Here is a 15914-nt window from a genome sequence, read left to right as displayed (position 1 = left end):
GACGATACAACGAGGAAAGAAGCTTGACTACGCACGCATTGCTTCTGAACACAGACTATCAGAGTGTGGAGAACTTTAAGAGTTTTGACGTAACTAAGTGTCCTTTACATGCCAACCAATAAGGCATACTAAATAGGATAAGTGAATTGAAACCTTCAAAAAATTGTTTTCAATGAAGTCAGAGAGAGACAATGGGCTGTCTAGTTGTTCAAATTTTCCTGAGAGACCGACAGAAACTGAATTAGCAGCGAACAAGCCAGTCCTACCGGAGATAGAGCATCTAAAAGTCAAAAGATCGAATAAGGAACTAGACTCACTCAGAGCGGTGTTAAATCGGATCGCAGACGTTTTTTCGAAACATAAGGCCAATATAGATCGCTGCATTTTTGCCGAACATGAGATTGAAATAGAAGAGGGCTCGGTACCTCACAGGGAAGGGGCAAGGAGAATGACCACACACAAATCCGAAGAGTGCAGAAAAGAAATTGAAATGTTAATGGAGTATGACTTGATCGAACCGTCGAAGTCCCAGTGGGCTTGCGGCGTGGTCATGGCAAAAAAGAAAGGGGCAATTTAGGTTTTGTTGTGACTTCCGCTACCTGAATGCAGTAACGATAAAGGACGCATAACCGATCCCCCGCATCGACGAGAGCCTCTCCAAGTTAGGAGATGCAAAGATTTTCACGACGCTGCATTTGGGCTCTGCGTTCTGGCAGGTGCCCCTCAGAAAACAGGATTGAGAGAAGACAGGCTTTGCGTGCGAACTGGGGCTAAACCAGCGGAAAAGAATGCCGTTTGGACTATGCAATGCGACGCCTACGTTCCAACGATTAATGGCTCAGGCACTCACGAATTTAACTAAAAAGTATGGCAACCTGAAAATGTGTTACGTTGATGATGTAGTCATCGCAACACCAACGCTGGAGGACCATATAAGGAGACTAGACGAGATCTTTGGTTGCATGAAGCAAGCGGGTCTGAAGTTGAAGTGAAAACCTTCAAAGTGCGAAAACTTGATAGACTCAATCAAGTTTCTGGGCCGCCTTGTGGATAAACACGGGGTCAGACCAGATCTCGAAGCGGTTGAAGCGGTGTTGACATGGAAAGCGCCGAAGGCCGACACGCAACTGATGAGCTTCCTCGGATTCGCTAACTACTACCGAGAGTTTATCAAAGGGTATGCTGACAAGATATACCCCATGCAGAAGCTGATGCGGAATAAAGGCAAAAAATTCAGTTGGACGGACGAGGCTCAGGTCTCCTTTGAGAATATTAAGCGCAAACTTTGCGAGGCTCCGGTCCTCGGCATGCCGACAGAGAAGGGGAAGTTCGTGTTAGACAGGGACGCATCAGTGGTTGCGATATCGGGCATACTTCACCAAGAACAAGAGTGGAACGGGAGAACTGTTCTCCGACCAATATCCTATGGAAGTAAAGTCCTGAGCGACACTGAAATGAAGCATGGTGCACCAAAGGCGGAGATGTTGGCGGTGATCACTTTCGTTGAGAAATACAGGGCCCACTTAGGGAGTGCTCCCTTCAAGTTGCGCGTGGATACTCGTGCTCTTGCCTGGCTGAAGACCTATTCAATTGACCAAAGCCATATTGGTCATTGGATCGTGCGTCTGGGCGGAAACCACATCATCATAGAGCATCGAACTCGTGACAAACAGCAGAATGCCGACAGCCTCAGCAAAAAAGACAGAATTTTATGAGCGACTAGAAGAGAGGCAGGGCAGCCAAGCGGAGATCAAAGATAGATTTTCATTCCTGGACAAGGAGACGTACGACAAACTGCCTCTCACCAGGTGGCTTGACAAATCTGGGAACCCTATACCAGATACCCTGAACTTCCTGCGGAGACGGCTGCTGAGATAAAATTGTTGGCGAAAGGTGATCCGGTTCCATTGATTTTGCTAGTTCAATCAAACCTCGTTCAAAAAGAACTGACCAGGCTGGGTATCAACAGCATAGCCCTACTGAACGAGACGGTGAACGTGGCACCGGATGTCACGTTGAAACTCCGTGACCTACTAGACAGAGAGGTTGAACGGCATGATCATGAGTGGATGGAGACCATGCAGCGGTTTACCATCACTAAAATAACAGAGAAAAGGCCGGTGACCATCCGGAGTTGGGATGTTGTACGGGACTGCCGGTCGATAGTGAACCAGCTAGTGAACTCGATGCCGAAGGATGTCTTGTTGAGGACTTCGTACACGGAACATAGGGAAGCAACCAATGTCCAAACCACTGAGGAAGTCAGGGTCAAGTCAGAATCCAGCGTGACGAGAAAAATTCAATTCACAGAGGCAAAAGAAGAGTACGAGCCGTGCTCGGACAGCTCATCTGGGGACGAGACATTGTCCGGGGAGTCATGCGCTTTCGGGCCCGGACAGGACGACTTGTCCGGGGAGACAATGCAAAGCGACCAAGAGGCAGAATTTTGTCCGGGGAGTCGAGAAACATCACAGACAAGAAACATCACAGAGTATAATGATGTAGAATCCACCGGCTCGAGTGATGACTCCAGGACTCAGTCCTGGGAGAATACGTCGGAAACTACTTCGAATTCTGATGTCTCGGAGATTGCGATTCATTCCTTGTTAGTGGAATGGAAACAGCGCCGGTTGGAAATGCATCAGGACCCGGACAGAGACAGGTATATCTCCGATGAGGAGGGCACTGTAGTGGATAATGCCGCGGATGAGCTTGAACTGAGAGCAGCGTCGAAACGTCCAACCAGATTACTTCCGCATGCTACGGTTGTCCGTACCAACCTGGAACCATCAGTGCAGGAAGCAACACCTTTAAAGAAGATATGGTGTGTCAATTTGATGGATGATGCCCATGCCCCAGAGATAATAAGCGGACAATTGAACGTGGTAAAGACTTATCTGAAAGCCATGTACCGGCTGTCGGATCTATCAAGGGCTCAACGAAATGATAGAATGACGAGCAATCTAAAGAGATGGATCGAGAACGGAGCACCTGACAAAGAAGATCTAGGGGAAGACAGCTTTAAGATCTTGAAGCAATTTGATCTGAAGAGAAATGATTTGTTGTACTTGAACAAAAACGGGATCGTGGCATGTAAGCGCAAAGAAGAGGACAAGGTCCTTTACAAATATAATTCAATAGCGTTACCGCAGTTGTATCAGACCGAATTGCTTTTTCGTTCACAAGATCAGATGGGCCATCAAGGCGTGGACAAATTGTACAACAGGATACAGAAACAATTCGAATGGCCTGGTTTGCAGAAGCCCTGTGAAAAGTGGATATCTGCATGCTTGTCGTGTCAACAGGCAAAGGACCCCAGGAAATTGAGGTTCCCCCTGCAGTCAAAAGAATCATCAGGGTTCAGCGAGGTGGTGCAAATTGATCATCAGAAGATATGTATGACAGCCACGGGCTACAACCAAGTGCTGGTAATGATTGATCCTTTCACGAAGTACGCAGAGGCAGCACCATGCATGACAGCATCAGCGGAAGAAACGTGCGATCACCTGATAAATGTATGGATAGCGAGACACGGCTGCCCCATCACATTCCAATCAGACAATGGCAAAGAATTCGTGGGTAATCTCACGAAGGAGTTAATGAAGAGGTAACAAGTGGCAGAGGCCCGCTCGACCACTTATCACCAACAAACAAATGGCCTCGGATTGACAGGAGTGGGATTCGAACCCACGCATCCGAAGATACTGCGGCCTAAACGCAGCGCCTTAGACCACTCGGCCATCATGCCTATAACGCTTATTCTTTAAAATTTTAACTACTTTTCAATCCAGAGATCATTTTTGTTTCTTCTGCATTTTGCAAACGTTGCTGGTCATCTGAACTGCCAAAACTTACAATTAGTGTGATTGGCTCTGGAGGCTATACTGTCACAAGATCTTTTTCTCTGACAGATGTAGTTTTCGAACCCACTAATCTGAAGATAATTCTCACTGAACGCAGTGGCTTAGACCACTCGAACATGCTGCTATCAAAATTTATGCTTAAATTTTTCAATTAATTTTCACTCCAGAGAATATTTTTGTTTGTTCCGCATGTTGCAAAACCTTCTTGTCCTTTGAATTGCCAATAGTCGCAATTAGTGTGGTTGGCTAGGGAGACTAAAATATTATAAAACCCCTTTCTCTGACAGATATGGGATTCGATACTTCGGCATGAACGCAGCTGCTTAGACCACTCGACCATCCTACTTTTAAGTTTGATCTTAAAATTTCGAAATATTTTTCGACCCAGAGAAAATTTTTGTTTGTTTTTCATGTTGCAAAATCTTTGAGTCCTTTGAATTGTCAACAGTCGCCATTAGTGTATTTGGCTAGGGAGAAGTAATTTTCAATCCAGAGATTAGTTTTGTTTATTCTGCTTGATGCAAAAATTTCTGGGACTTTGAATTGCTAAAACTTGCAATCATTGTGGTTGGCTAGGGGGACTCAATTCTCAAAAAAAAACTTTCTTTGACAGGAGCGGTCTTTGAACCCACGAATCCGAAAATACTGCATCTGGAACGCAGCGGCTTAGACCCCTCGGCCATGCTGCTTTTAAGTCTAATGGTCTAATTTTTAAATTAATTTTCAATCCAGAGACTTTTTTGTTTGTTCTGCTTGTTGCAAAATCTTTTAGTCCTTTAAATTGCCAACAGTCGCCATTAGTGTGGTTGGCTAGGGAGACTAAAATATTAGAAAAAGTTTTTCTTTGACAGGAGTTGGATTCGAACACACGCTTGCTTTGATACTCCGTACTGAACGCAGCGCCTTAGACCACTCGGCCATCCTGCCGTTACTGCAAACTTTCAAAAACTTTAAGTAATTTTCAATGCGTGGAACATTTTTGTTTGTTCCGCATGTTGCAAAACCTTCTAGTCCTTTGAATTGCCAATAGTCGCAATTAGTGTGGTTGGCTAGGGAGACTAAAATATTACAAAACCCCTTTCTCTGACAGATATGGGATTCGATACTTCGGCATGAACGCAGCTGCTTAGACCACTCGACCATGCTACTTTTAAGTTTGACCTTTAATTTTTGAATTATTTTTCGATCCAGAGAAAATTTTTGTTTGTTTTTCATGTTGCAAAATCTTTTACTCCTTTGAATTGCCAACAGTCGCCATTAGTGTGGTTGGCTAGGGAGACTAAAATATCAGAAAACCTTTTCCTTTCTCAGGAGTGGGCTTCGAACCCACGCATCCGAAGATACTGCGACCTGAACGCAGCCCCTTACACCACTCGGCCATCCTTCTTTTACAGCAACCTTTCAAAAACTTTAAGTAATTTTCCATCCAGAGATTATTTTTGTTTATTCTGCTTGTTGCAAAAATTTTTGGGATTTAAAATTGCTAACACTTGCATTAAGTGTGGTTGGCTAAGGGGACTCAATTCTCAAAAAAACCCTTTCTTTGACAGGAGCGGGCTTCGAACCCACGTATCCGAAAATACTGCATCTAGAAAGCAGCGGCTTAGACCCCTCGGCCATGCTGCTGTAAGTCTAATGCTCTAATTTTTTTAAATTAATTTTCAATCCGGAGAATTTATTGTTTCTTCTGCATTTTCCAAACGTTGTTGGTCATCTGAACTGCCAAAATTTACAAATAGTGGGATTGGCTATGGATGCTATCTCAGAAAACCTTTTTCTCTCACAGATGTGCGATTCGATCCCACGAATCCGAAAATACTGCATCTGGAACGCAGCGGCTTAGACCTCTCGGCCATTCTGCTGTTAAGTCTAATGCTCTATTTTTTTAGTTAATTTTCAATCCGGAGATTTTTCTATTTATTCTGCAAATTGCAAAATCTTTAATTCCTTTGAATTGGCATTAGTTGCAACAAGTGTGGTTGGCTTGGGAAAGAAGAATATTATAAACCCTTTGTCTTTGACAGAAGTTGGATTCGATCCCACGCATCCGCAGATACTGCGGCCTACACGCAGCGCCTTAGACCACTCGGCCATCCTGCCTTCAAAGCTTATTCTTTAAATTATTCGAGATAATATTCTTCTGCATTTTGCAAACATTGTAGGTAATCTGAACCGCTAAAACTTACAATTAGTGTGATTGTCTATGGGGGCTATAATCTCAAAAAAACTTTCTTCTCTGACAGATTTGGGATTCGAACCCACTAAACTGAAGATATTGCTCCCTGAATGCAGCGGCTCAGACCACTCGAACATGCTGCATTCAAATTTTACGCTTAAATTTTCAATTAATTTTCAGTCCAGAGAAAATTTTTGTTTGTTCCGCATGTTGCAAAAACTTCTAGTCCTTTGAGTTGCCAATAGTCGCAATTAGTGTGTTTGGCTAGGGAGACTAAAATATTATAAAACATCTTTCTCTGACAGATATAGGGATTCGATACTTCGGCATGAACGCAGCGGCTTAGACCACTCGAACATGCTGCATTCAAATTTTATGCCTAAAATTTTCAATTAATTTTCACTCCAATGAATATTTTTGTTTATTCCGCATGTTGCAAAATCTTTTAGTCCTTTGAATTGCCAATAGTCGCCATTAGTGTGTTTGACTAGGGAGACTAAAATTTCAGAAGACTTTTTTCTTAGTCAGGAGTGAGATTCGAACCCAAGCATCCGAAGACACTGCGACCTGACCCCAGCGCCTTAGTCCACTCTGCCATCCTGCCTTTAAAGCAATCTCTCAAAAACTTTAATTAATTTTTAATCCAGAGGTTAGTTCTGTTTATTCTGCTTGTTGCAAAAACTTCTGAGACTTTGAATTGCTAATACTTGCAAACAGTGTGGTTGGCTAGGGGGCCTCAATTCTCAGAAAACCCCTTTCTTTGACAGGAGCGGGCTTCGAACCCACAAATCCGAAAATACTGCATCTTGAACGCAGCGGCTTAGACCTCTCGGCCATTCTGATCTTACGTCTAATGCTCTAATTTTTTAGTTAATTTTCAATCTGGAGATTTTTCTTGTTTATTCAGCAAATTGCAAAATCTTTTATTCCTTTAAATTGGCATTAGTTGCAACTAGTGTGGTTGGCTTGGGAAAGAAGAATATTATAACACCTTTGTCTTTGACAGGAGTGGGATTCGAACCCAAGCATCCGAAGATACTGCGACCTTAACGCAGCGCCTTAGCCCACTCAGCCATCCTGCCTATGAAGATAATTCTTTAAAATTTTAACTACATTCAATCCAGAGAATATTTTTGTTTCTTTAGAATTTTGCAAACGTTGTTGGTCATCTGAACTGCCAAAACATACAATTAGTGTGATTGGCTATGGAGGCTATAATCTCAAAAAAAAATTTCTCTGACAGATTTGGGATTCGAAACCACTAAACTGAAGATATTGCTCCCTGAATGCAGCGGCTTAGACTACTCGAACATGCTGCATTCAAACTTTATGCTTAAATTTTCAATTAATTTTCACTCCAGAGAAAATTTTTGTTTGTTCCGCATGTTGCAAAAACTTCTAGTCCTTTGAGTTGCCAATAGTCGCAATTAGTGTGGTTGGCTAGGGAGACTAAAATGTTGTAAAACCTCTTTCTCTGACAGATAAGGGATTCGATACTTCGGCATGAACGCAGCGGTTTAGACCACTCGAACATGCTGCATTCAAATTTTATGCTTAAAATTTTCAATTAATCTTCACTCCAGAGAATATTTTTGTTTGTTCCGCATGTTGCAAAATCTTTGAGTCCTTTGAATTGTCAACAGTCGCCATTAGTGTATTTGGCTAGGGAGAAGTAATTTTCAATCCAGAGATTAGTTTTCTTTATTCTGCTTGTTGCAAAAAAACTTTTGGGACTTTGAATTGCTAATTTTTGCAAACAGTGTGGTTGGCTAGGGGGCCTCAATTCTCAGAAAACCCCTTTCTTTGACAGGAACGGGCTTCGAACCCACGTATCGGAAAAACCTGCATCTGGAACGCAGCGGCTTAGACCCCTCGGCCAAGCTGCTTTTAAGTGGCATGCTCTACTTTTTTAATTAATTTTCAATCCGGAGAACTTTTTGTTTAATCAGCAAATTGCAAAATCTTTTGTTCCTTTGAATTGGCAATAGTTGCAACTAGTGTGGTTGGCTAGGGATACTAAAATATCAAAAAACCTTTTTCTTTGACAGGAGTGGGATTCGAAACCACGCATCCCAAGATACTGCGACCTGAACGCAGCGACTTTGACCCCTCGGCCATCCTGCCTTTACAGCAATCACTCACAAATTAAGTAATTTTCAATCTACAGATTAGTTTTGTTTATTCTGCTTGTTGCAGAAATTTTTGGGACTTTGAATTGCTAATTTTTGCAAACAGTGTGGTTGGCTAGGGGGCCTCAATTCTCAGAAAACCCCTTTCTTTGACAGGAACGGGCTTCGAACCCACGTATCCGAAAAACCTGCATCTGGAACGCAGCGGCTTAGACCCCTCGGCCAAGCTGCTTTTAAGTGGCATGCTCTACTTTTTTAATTAATTTTCAATCCGGAGAACTTTTTGTTTAATCAACAAATTGCAAAATCTTTTGTTCCTTTGAATTGGCAATAGTTGCAACTAGTGTGGTTGGCTAGGGATACTAAAATATCAAAAAACCTTTTTCTTTGACAGGAGTGGGATTCGAAACCACGCATCCCAAGATACTGCGACCTGAACGCAGCGACTTTGACCCCTCGGCCATCCCGCCTTTACAGCAATCACTCACAAATTAAGTAATTTTCAATCCACAGATTAGTTTTGTTTATTCTGCTTGTTGCAGAAATTTTTGGGACTTTGAATTGCTAATACTTGCTATCAGTGTGGTTGGCTAGGGGACTCAATTCTCAGAAAACCAATTTCTTTGACAGGAGCGGGCTTCGAACCCACGTATCCGAAAATACTGCAACTGGAACGCAGCGGCTTAGACCCCTCGGCCATGCTGCTTTTAAGTCGCATGCTCTAATTTTTTAATTAATTTTGAATCCGGAGATTTTTCTATTTATTCTGCAAATTGCAAAATCTTTAATTCCTTTGAATTGGCATTAGTTGCAACTAGTGTGGTTGGCTTGGGAAAGAAGAATATTATAAAATCTTTGTCTTTGACAGAAGGGGGATCCGATCCCATGCAACCGCAGTTACTGCGGCCTACACGCAGCGCCTTAGACCACTCGGCCATCCTGCCTTTTAGGCTTCATCTTTAAATTATTCCAGATAATATTTTTGTTTCTTCTGCATTTTGCAAACATTGTTGGTAATCTGAACCGCTAAAACTTACAATTAGTGTGATTGGCTATGGAGGCTACAATCTCCAAAAAAAACTTTTTTCTCTGACAGATTTGGGATTCGAACCCACTGAACTGAAGATATTGCTCCCTGAATGCAGTGGCTTAGACCCCTCGAACATGCTACATTCAAATTTTACGCTTAAATTTTCAATTAATTTTCATTCCAGAGAAAATTTTTGTTTGTTCCGCATGTTGCAAAAACTTCTGGTCCTTTGAGTTGCCAATAGTCGCAATTAGTGTGGTTGGCTAGGGGGACTAAAATATTATAAAACCTCTTTCTCTGACAGATATGGGATTCCATACTTCGGCATGAGCGCAGCGGCTTAGACCACTCGAACATGCTGCATTCAAATTTTATGCTTAAAATTTTCAATTAATTTTCACTCCAGAGAATATGTTTGTTTGTTCCGCATGTTGCAAAATCTTTTAGTCCTTCGAATTGCCATTAGTCGCCATTAGTGTGGTTAGGGAGACTAAAATTTCAGAAGACCTTTTTCTTTGTCAGGAACGGGATTCAAACCCACGCAACCGAAGATATTGCGACCTGACCGCAGCGCCCTAGACCACTCTGCCATCCTGCCTGTAAAGCAATCTTTCAAAAACTTTAAGTAATTTTCAATCCAGTGATTAGTTTTGTTTATTCTGCTTGTTGCAAAAATTTTTGGGACTTTGAATTGCTAATACTTGCAATCAGTGTGGTTGGCCAGGGACTCAATTCTCAGAAAACCAATTTCTTTGACAGGAGCGGGCTTCGAACCCACGTATCCGAACATACTGCAACTGGAACGCAGCGGCTTGGACCCCTCGGCCATGCTGCTTTTAAGTCGAATGCTCTAATTTTTTAATTAATTTTCAATCCGGAGAATTTTTTCTTTTTTCTGCAAATTGCAAAATCTTTTATTCTTTTGAATTGGCAATAGATGCAACTAGTGTGGTTGGCTAGGGAAACAAAAATATCATAAAGCCTTTTTCTCGTCAGGCGTGGGATTCGAAACCACGCATCCCAAGATATTGCGACCTGAACGCAGCGCCTTTGACCACTCGGTCATCCTGCCTTTACAGCAATCACTCAAAAACTAAATAATTTTCAATCCACAGATTAGTTTTGTTTATTCTGCTTGTTGCAGAAATTTTTGGGACTTTGAATTGCTAATACTTGCAATCAGTGAGGTTGGCTGGGGGACTCAATTCTCAATTAACCCCTTTCTTTGACAGGAGCGGGCTTCGAACCCACGTATCCGAAAATACTGCAACTGGAACGCAGCGGCTTAGACCCCTCGGCCATGCTGCTTTTAAGTCGAATGCTCTAATTTTTTAATTAATTTTCAATCCGGATAATTTTTTTTTTCTGCAAATTGCAAAATCTTTTATTCTTTTGAATTGGCAATAGATACAACTAGTGTGGTTGGCTAGGGAAACAAAAATATCATAAAACCTTTTTCTCGTCAGGAGTGGGATTCGAAACCACGCATCCCAAGATACTGCGACCTGAACGCAGCGCCTTTGACCCCTCGGCCATCCTGCCTTTACAGCAATCACTCACAAATTAAGTAATTTTCAATCCACAGATTAGTTTTGTTTATTCTGCTTGTTGCAGAAATTTTTGGGACTTTGAATTGCTAATACTTGCAATCAGTGTGGTTGGCTAGGGGACTCAATTCTCACAAAACCACTTTCTTTGACATGAGCGGGCTTCGAACCCACGTATCCGAAAAAACTGCAACTGGAACGCAGCGGCTTAGACCCCTCGGCCATGCTGCTTTTAAGTTGAATGCTCTAATTTTTTAATTAATTTTGAATCCAGAGAACTTTTTGTTCATTCAGCAAATTGCAAAATCTTTTAATGTGATGTTTTGTAGTCAGTTTTGATTGACTAAATTGTTCATCATGTTGGCGTAGAAGCAAACCTAAGGAAAGTTAGTTGTTGAAGCTGAATAGCTATCAACGTATTGATTGGTGCTGAACTGAACAGCAATTTTTGGCAAGTATTTCTGATGTGCTTACAAATTACCATTTCGGTCTAGATTTTAAAAAAAAATGAGGAAAAAAATTCGATATTATATATACATATCGGCGCTCAAATCAACTTCGGGAAAACTTCGAGTTTGGTCGAGTGTCAAACTTCGTCGAGTGCCGAAATCCCACTCTCGTCTGAAAAACGATAATATTGAAAAAAGAAACTCCAACTCAGCCAGATTGTTCCTCAAGGATAAATCAACCTAATTATGAGTTTTGCAAAAGGTAAAAATGTTTTTTTTTGGCATGTAAAATGAACTTGTTTCAGAAAAATCTACGCTGAATTGAACCATTCTGAGAAAGATGAGATCAGCTCGCAAGGTTGTCAGAAAAAAAGCAAATTTAGCTAATATAAGCCAGAGAAAGCAGCATGTTATCAAGAATAAGACTGCTTAAATTTATAAAAATTTGTTTTGAATTAAGCACTTTGCATTGAGGCGCAAAATGAAACAATCTTTCGATCAAAACAGTTGCCTAAAACACCTAAGGAATGACAGAAAGGTTAAAATGGACACATTAGGTCCACATAATTTGGGAAGCGTGGATTGAAATCCCAGTTCCTTATATCACAACAAAAACATCGAAAGTTTTTCATCATTTTTCATTCTAGACTGAACTGACAAGTTTTAAGTGAATCAGAGTTAAATATCAAAAAACAATCTTTGGTTCAACGCCAAACTAAACGTTGACAACTTATGAGATTCAACAATAATTCTTTCTAGAGTTTTACTCTACATGTCAAAGAAATAAGCTAACCAAAGTTGTTTTCAGTCCATCACAATCCTAATTTGAATGTTTTGCAAACAGAGAGCTCGGTTTGACAATGACAGGATGGCTGAGTTGTCAAAGGCGTTGTGTCTAGGCCGCAGTAGAAGCAGAATTATTATCTTGATAAATTAACTCCAAACAGCCAAAATTTTCCTCATGGTTAAGTTTACTAATCATGAAACCTAACAAATTGCAAAACACAATTCGTTGGAGCGCAAAATGAAACTTATTTTCGATCAAAACGATTGCTTATAACAACTTTAGAAATGACAGCAGTATCGAAATCAATAGGGTAGGTCCAAACTTTTCGTGATGCGTTGCGTAGTATCAAATCCCAGTTCATAATTTCATACCAAATCAAATCGAAATATTTTCATCATTTTTCATTCTAAACTGAACAGATAAATTTTAAGTCGATCAGATTAACTATCAAAAATCGCTGTTGGTTCAGGTTTTATCTATACAATTATAAATGCACCATAACCAACGTATAAAGCAATCAAACCCAAATACAGAACAAGATCTCGGCTCCCACTCTGGTCTGAAAAGCAAATTTTGCAAATACACGCCAAAGACAATAACATTTTATTAGAAACAAGCTTGTCTATAGTTAAGAAAAATTACATTTCCTTGGGGCGCAAAAAAATTTTCGATCAAGCCGACTGCGCAACAAAATTCTACGGAGAAACAGAAGGGTCAAAACCGATGCGTTGACTCACAGTTTTTGAGATGCTTGAATTCAAATCCCAGTTCCTTATTTCACAACGAATTAAATTGTGGTCTTTTCATCATTTTTATTCTAGACTGAACTGATAATTTTTAAGTCAATCAGAGTTAAGTATTAAAAATCGCTGTTTGGTTCAACAGCAAATTATACGTTGACAGCTTATCACATTCAACATTAAGTTTTCTTGGGATTGACTCTAGGCCAACAAGGTAGAGCTCTCATGAAAAAAAAATTTCGTACACGAGTTTTTTTTGTTCCACTATCGATATTCAGTTAACACAAAATCATCACGATCTATAGTCATTGATACTCAAAAAGACAAACGTATTTCATTGACCAAGAGTTTTCTAGCGTTGTTCTTACCTTCGTAACATGAAGCTCTGTTCAAGTTGTGGTTGCTGGAAGCACCACTTTGAACCCGTCCAACTGTACTTGTGACAGGTACTACGCCGTTACAATTCAACTCGTCTTGTTCCCTGGAAGTTACATTCAGCTTGGACAACAGCAAATTCATGATTGTGAACGTGCGTTTCTCTAACACCAGGTCAAACGGTCTGATCTCACAACTGCTTCGCTTTCTGATCACAAGCTCGACGCTCTTGGTCACATTCCCACTTGTATCCCGAATGCTGTAAAATAAGATTATAATTATCGATTCAAGAAAAAGTAGAACTCTCCTTTCACGACTCCGTTTTTCTCTGCAAAACAAAACTTAAATTCATTCTATGTCTCTCCGAAACAGAAAGAATTCTCGAAATTACAGACAGCTTCTAATTGGAGTAAAATCGATACAGCAAAAGTAGCATCAAATACAAAAGGATACAATTTTACATGAAAAAAAAAATTGAAAATCATACAGCCATAGTATGTATAATTTATGCATTTCGAAAATTGCAAGATATATTGAGCTAGAAATTTTCTGAAATTGAGATTTTATTGTTGTAGTTTGAAGCAAATAGATTTCTTCGTTTCACTTGATGAATTTAAAAATGCATCAACTGTGTAAATTTATAACAATTCGAATGTCAAAGCACATGTTATCATAAGCTGTAAAGGTGCACCTAAGTATCAAAGGTGCAACTAGAGGCCAGCTAAAGCTGGGAATACCTGTTATATAATTTTTGAAATTTTTGTGTTGATGCGGAAGGACAAGGGTAATTTCAAAAACAGACCTATACCAAAGAAAAATAAATCCCTATTTAATGACTTCAAAATCTGTTATATTCATCAATTACTTCAGTTTTCTTAAAAATTGAAGTGATTAAAAGAGCTTGTTAGATTAAAAGATGATTAAAACGTTGCTCATTAGATTTGGGTGGGTAGTTTTCGAGAGAAGTCAAAAAAGTTTCAAAAAACGATAAAACATCGAAAATTTGACTTTTCCGAGGGTTATAACTTTGTGTAAAAAATTTGGGCTTAACCGCTTATACAGTGGAGCTGCTTCAACCAGTCGTTTTTGACACTGAAACCAATATCTCAGATTCGGGAGGGTAGTTTTTGAGAAGTCTTAAAGTTTCAAAACACAGTCAAAAATTCTACTTTTCTGAGGGTCATAAATTTTTTGGGTAAAAAATTTGGGCGTTACCGCTTATGCAGGAGAGCTTCTCACAACCCGTTCTACCTATTGAAAACAAAATCTCGGATTTGAGGGGGTAATTTTCGAGAAAAGTCAATAAGTTGGAAAAAGTTCACAAAATCGAAAAATTGACTTTACAGAGGGTCATAAAATTTTGTGTAAAAAAAATTTAGACCTAAACGTTTCAGTAGCAGAGCTTCCCAGAACCTATTCAACTCATTCAAACCAAAACCTCAGAGTTGGGAGGGTACTTTTTGAGAAAAATCAAAAAGTTTCAAAAAACGGTCAAAAACTCGTCAGATTTTGGAGCGTAGTTTTTGAGAAAAGTCAAAAAGGTTGAAAAAACGGTTAAAAAACCGAAAGCTTGACTTTTTTGGGAGCCATGATTTTTTGTGTGAAAAAATCTGGGCGTAGCCACGACTTTTTCTATCCACTGAACCCAAAATCTCAGATTTGGACGAGTAATTTTCGATAAAATGCAAAAAACCAGAAAATTTGGGTCAAAAAAGTCCGCCCACACACTTTTTCGAAGGCTGTAGGAAGTGGGGTAAGGTAAAAAGAGACTAGGGGAGTATGCAGGCACACAGGAGAGTGGGCGGATTTACCATTGGTACCACTCTTTTAAAATCGGTGAAGTAGTTTTTGAGAAAAACGTAAATTTTCTAACGCGTCTCAAAAGAATTAAAAAAAACCGATCCCAATAACATTTTCATAACACCCGTTTTTATCAAAGAGGAACAAAATATCAAAATATCTTATTGCCAATTCGATGCACCAAGTTTGACGCAGCAAATATTGGTGCCTTAAGTTGCAACACTAATTGCGACTTAGTTCCAACAAAAGTCGCAACAAAATTTGCGACTTAGGTTGGGTTCGTACTATAACACATTGCTTCGCAAGAGTAAAAAGACTAACAACGATCAAAATTCTTTAGGATGAAAATGTAATCAAATATTTCATGCTCAAAAACTAAAATAAAAAAATTCCAACTGGGCAAAAATTAAACCCCTATGAGCATTCAGACAGCACCGCAACATACGGTTAGGGTTGACAATTTCAAACGTATAAGTATTTCAGTATATGAAATTAAAAACCATTATGAATCTCATATCTCGAAAGTTAAAACGTTTAGAGCAGTTAAAACTCCTGACAAAAAAACCCTCAAATTAACGCTCAAATTAACCCTCAAATTTTGAATAGTTACCATTTCTAACTATTTTGAAATTTGCTGAAAAAATAGTAATGATCTCATAGCTCGTAAGTTAGAACAATCTTTCCATCAAAGCAATTGATTAGAAAAAAAATATCCAAGGAGTGGCGGAAAAGGTAAAACCGACAATTCAGGTCCACATTTTTTGGGATGCGTGAAATGAAATACCAGTTCCTAATATCACAGCAAAAACTAACTTCGAAATCTTTTCATTATTTTTTATTCTTGAATGAACTGATAAATTTTAAGTGAATCAAAAATAATTATCAAAAAACACTCATTGGTTCAACGCCAAAGTTTACGTTGACAGCTTATCAGATTCAAGCGTAGGCCGTTTTTCTGTGGATACCTTTTTTGCACAGCGGTAGAAAATTTTTTGATAAAAAAACTGAATTATTTGCA

At 39.8% G+C, this 15914-nt stretch overlaps 1 protein-coding gene and 3 non-coding genes across 4 annotated transcripts in view; all 4 read right to left on the bottom strand.

Moving 5' to 3' along the window:
- LOC134848629 (3'-5' RNA helicase YTHDC2-like) overlaps window positions 1-15914 on the bottom strand; it is a 139817-nt gene that overhangs the window by 110491 nt on the left and 13412 nt on the right. The window contains exon 3 of the mRNA XM_063866147.1: window positions 13090-13355. Coding sequence (XP_063722217.1) covers window positions 13090-13355 — 266 coding nt within the window. The remainder of the gene's footprint in view (window positions 1-13089; window positions 13356-15914) is intronic.
- Window positions 3667-3748, bottom strand: Trnal-uag (transfer RNA leucine (anticodon UAG)). Its single transcript has one exon. It is a non-coding gene; the product is annotated as a tRNA-Leu (tRNA).
- Window positions 7040-7121, bottom strand: Trnal-aag (transfer RNA leucine (anticodon AAG)). Its single transcript has one exon. It is a non-coding gene; the product is annotated as a tRNA-Leu (tRNA).
- On the bottom strand, window positions 10659-10740 carry Trnal-cag (transfer RNA leucine (anticodon CAG)). The gene has a single exon. It is a non-coding gene; the product is annotated as a tRNA-Leu (tRNA).

The sequence above is a fragment of the Symsagittifera roscoffensis genome, chromosome 6 (assembly GCF_963678635.1).
Source record: "Symsagittifera roscoffensis chromosome 6, txSymRosc1.1, whole genome shotgun sequence".
Classification (NCBI taxonomy): Eukaryota; Metazoa; Xenacoelomorpha; order Acoela; family Convolutidae; genus Symsagittifera; species Symsagittifera roscoffensis.
This window is presented reverse-complemented; position numbering and strand designations above follow the sequence as displayed.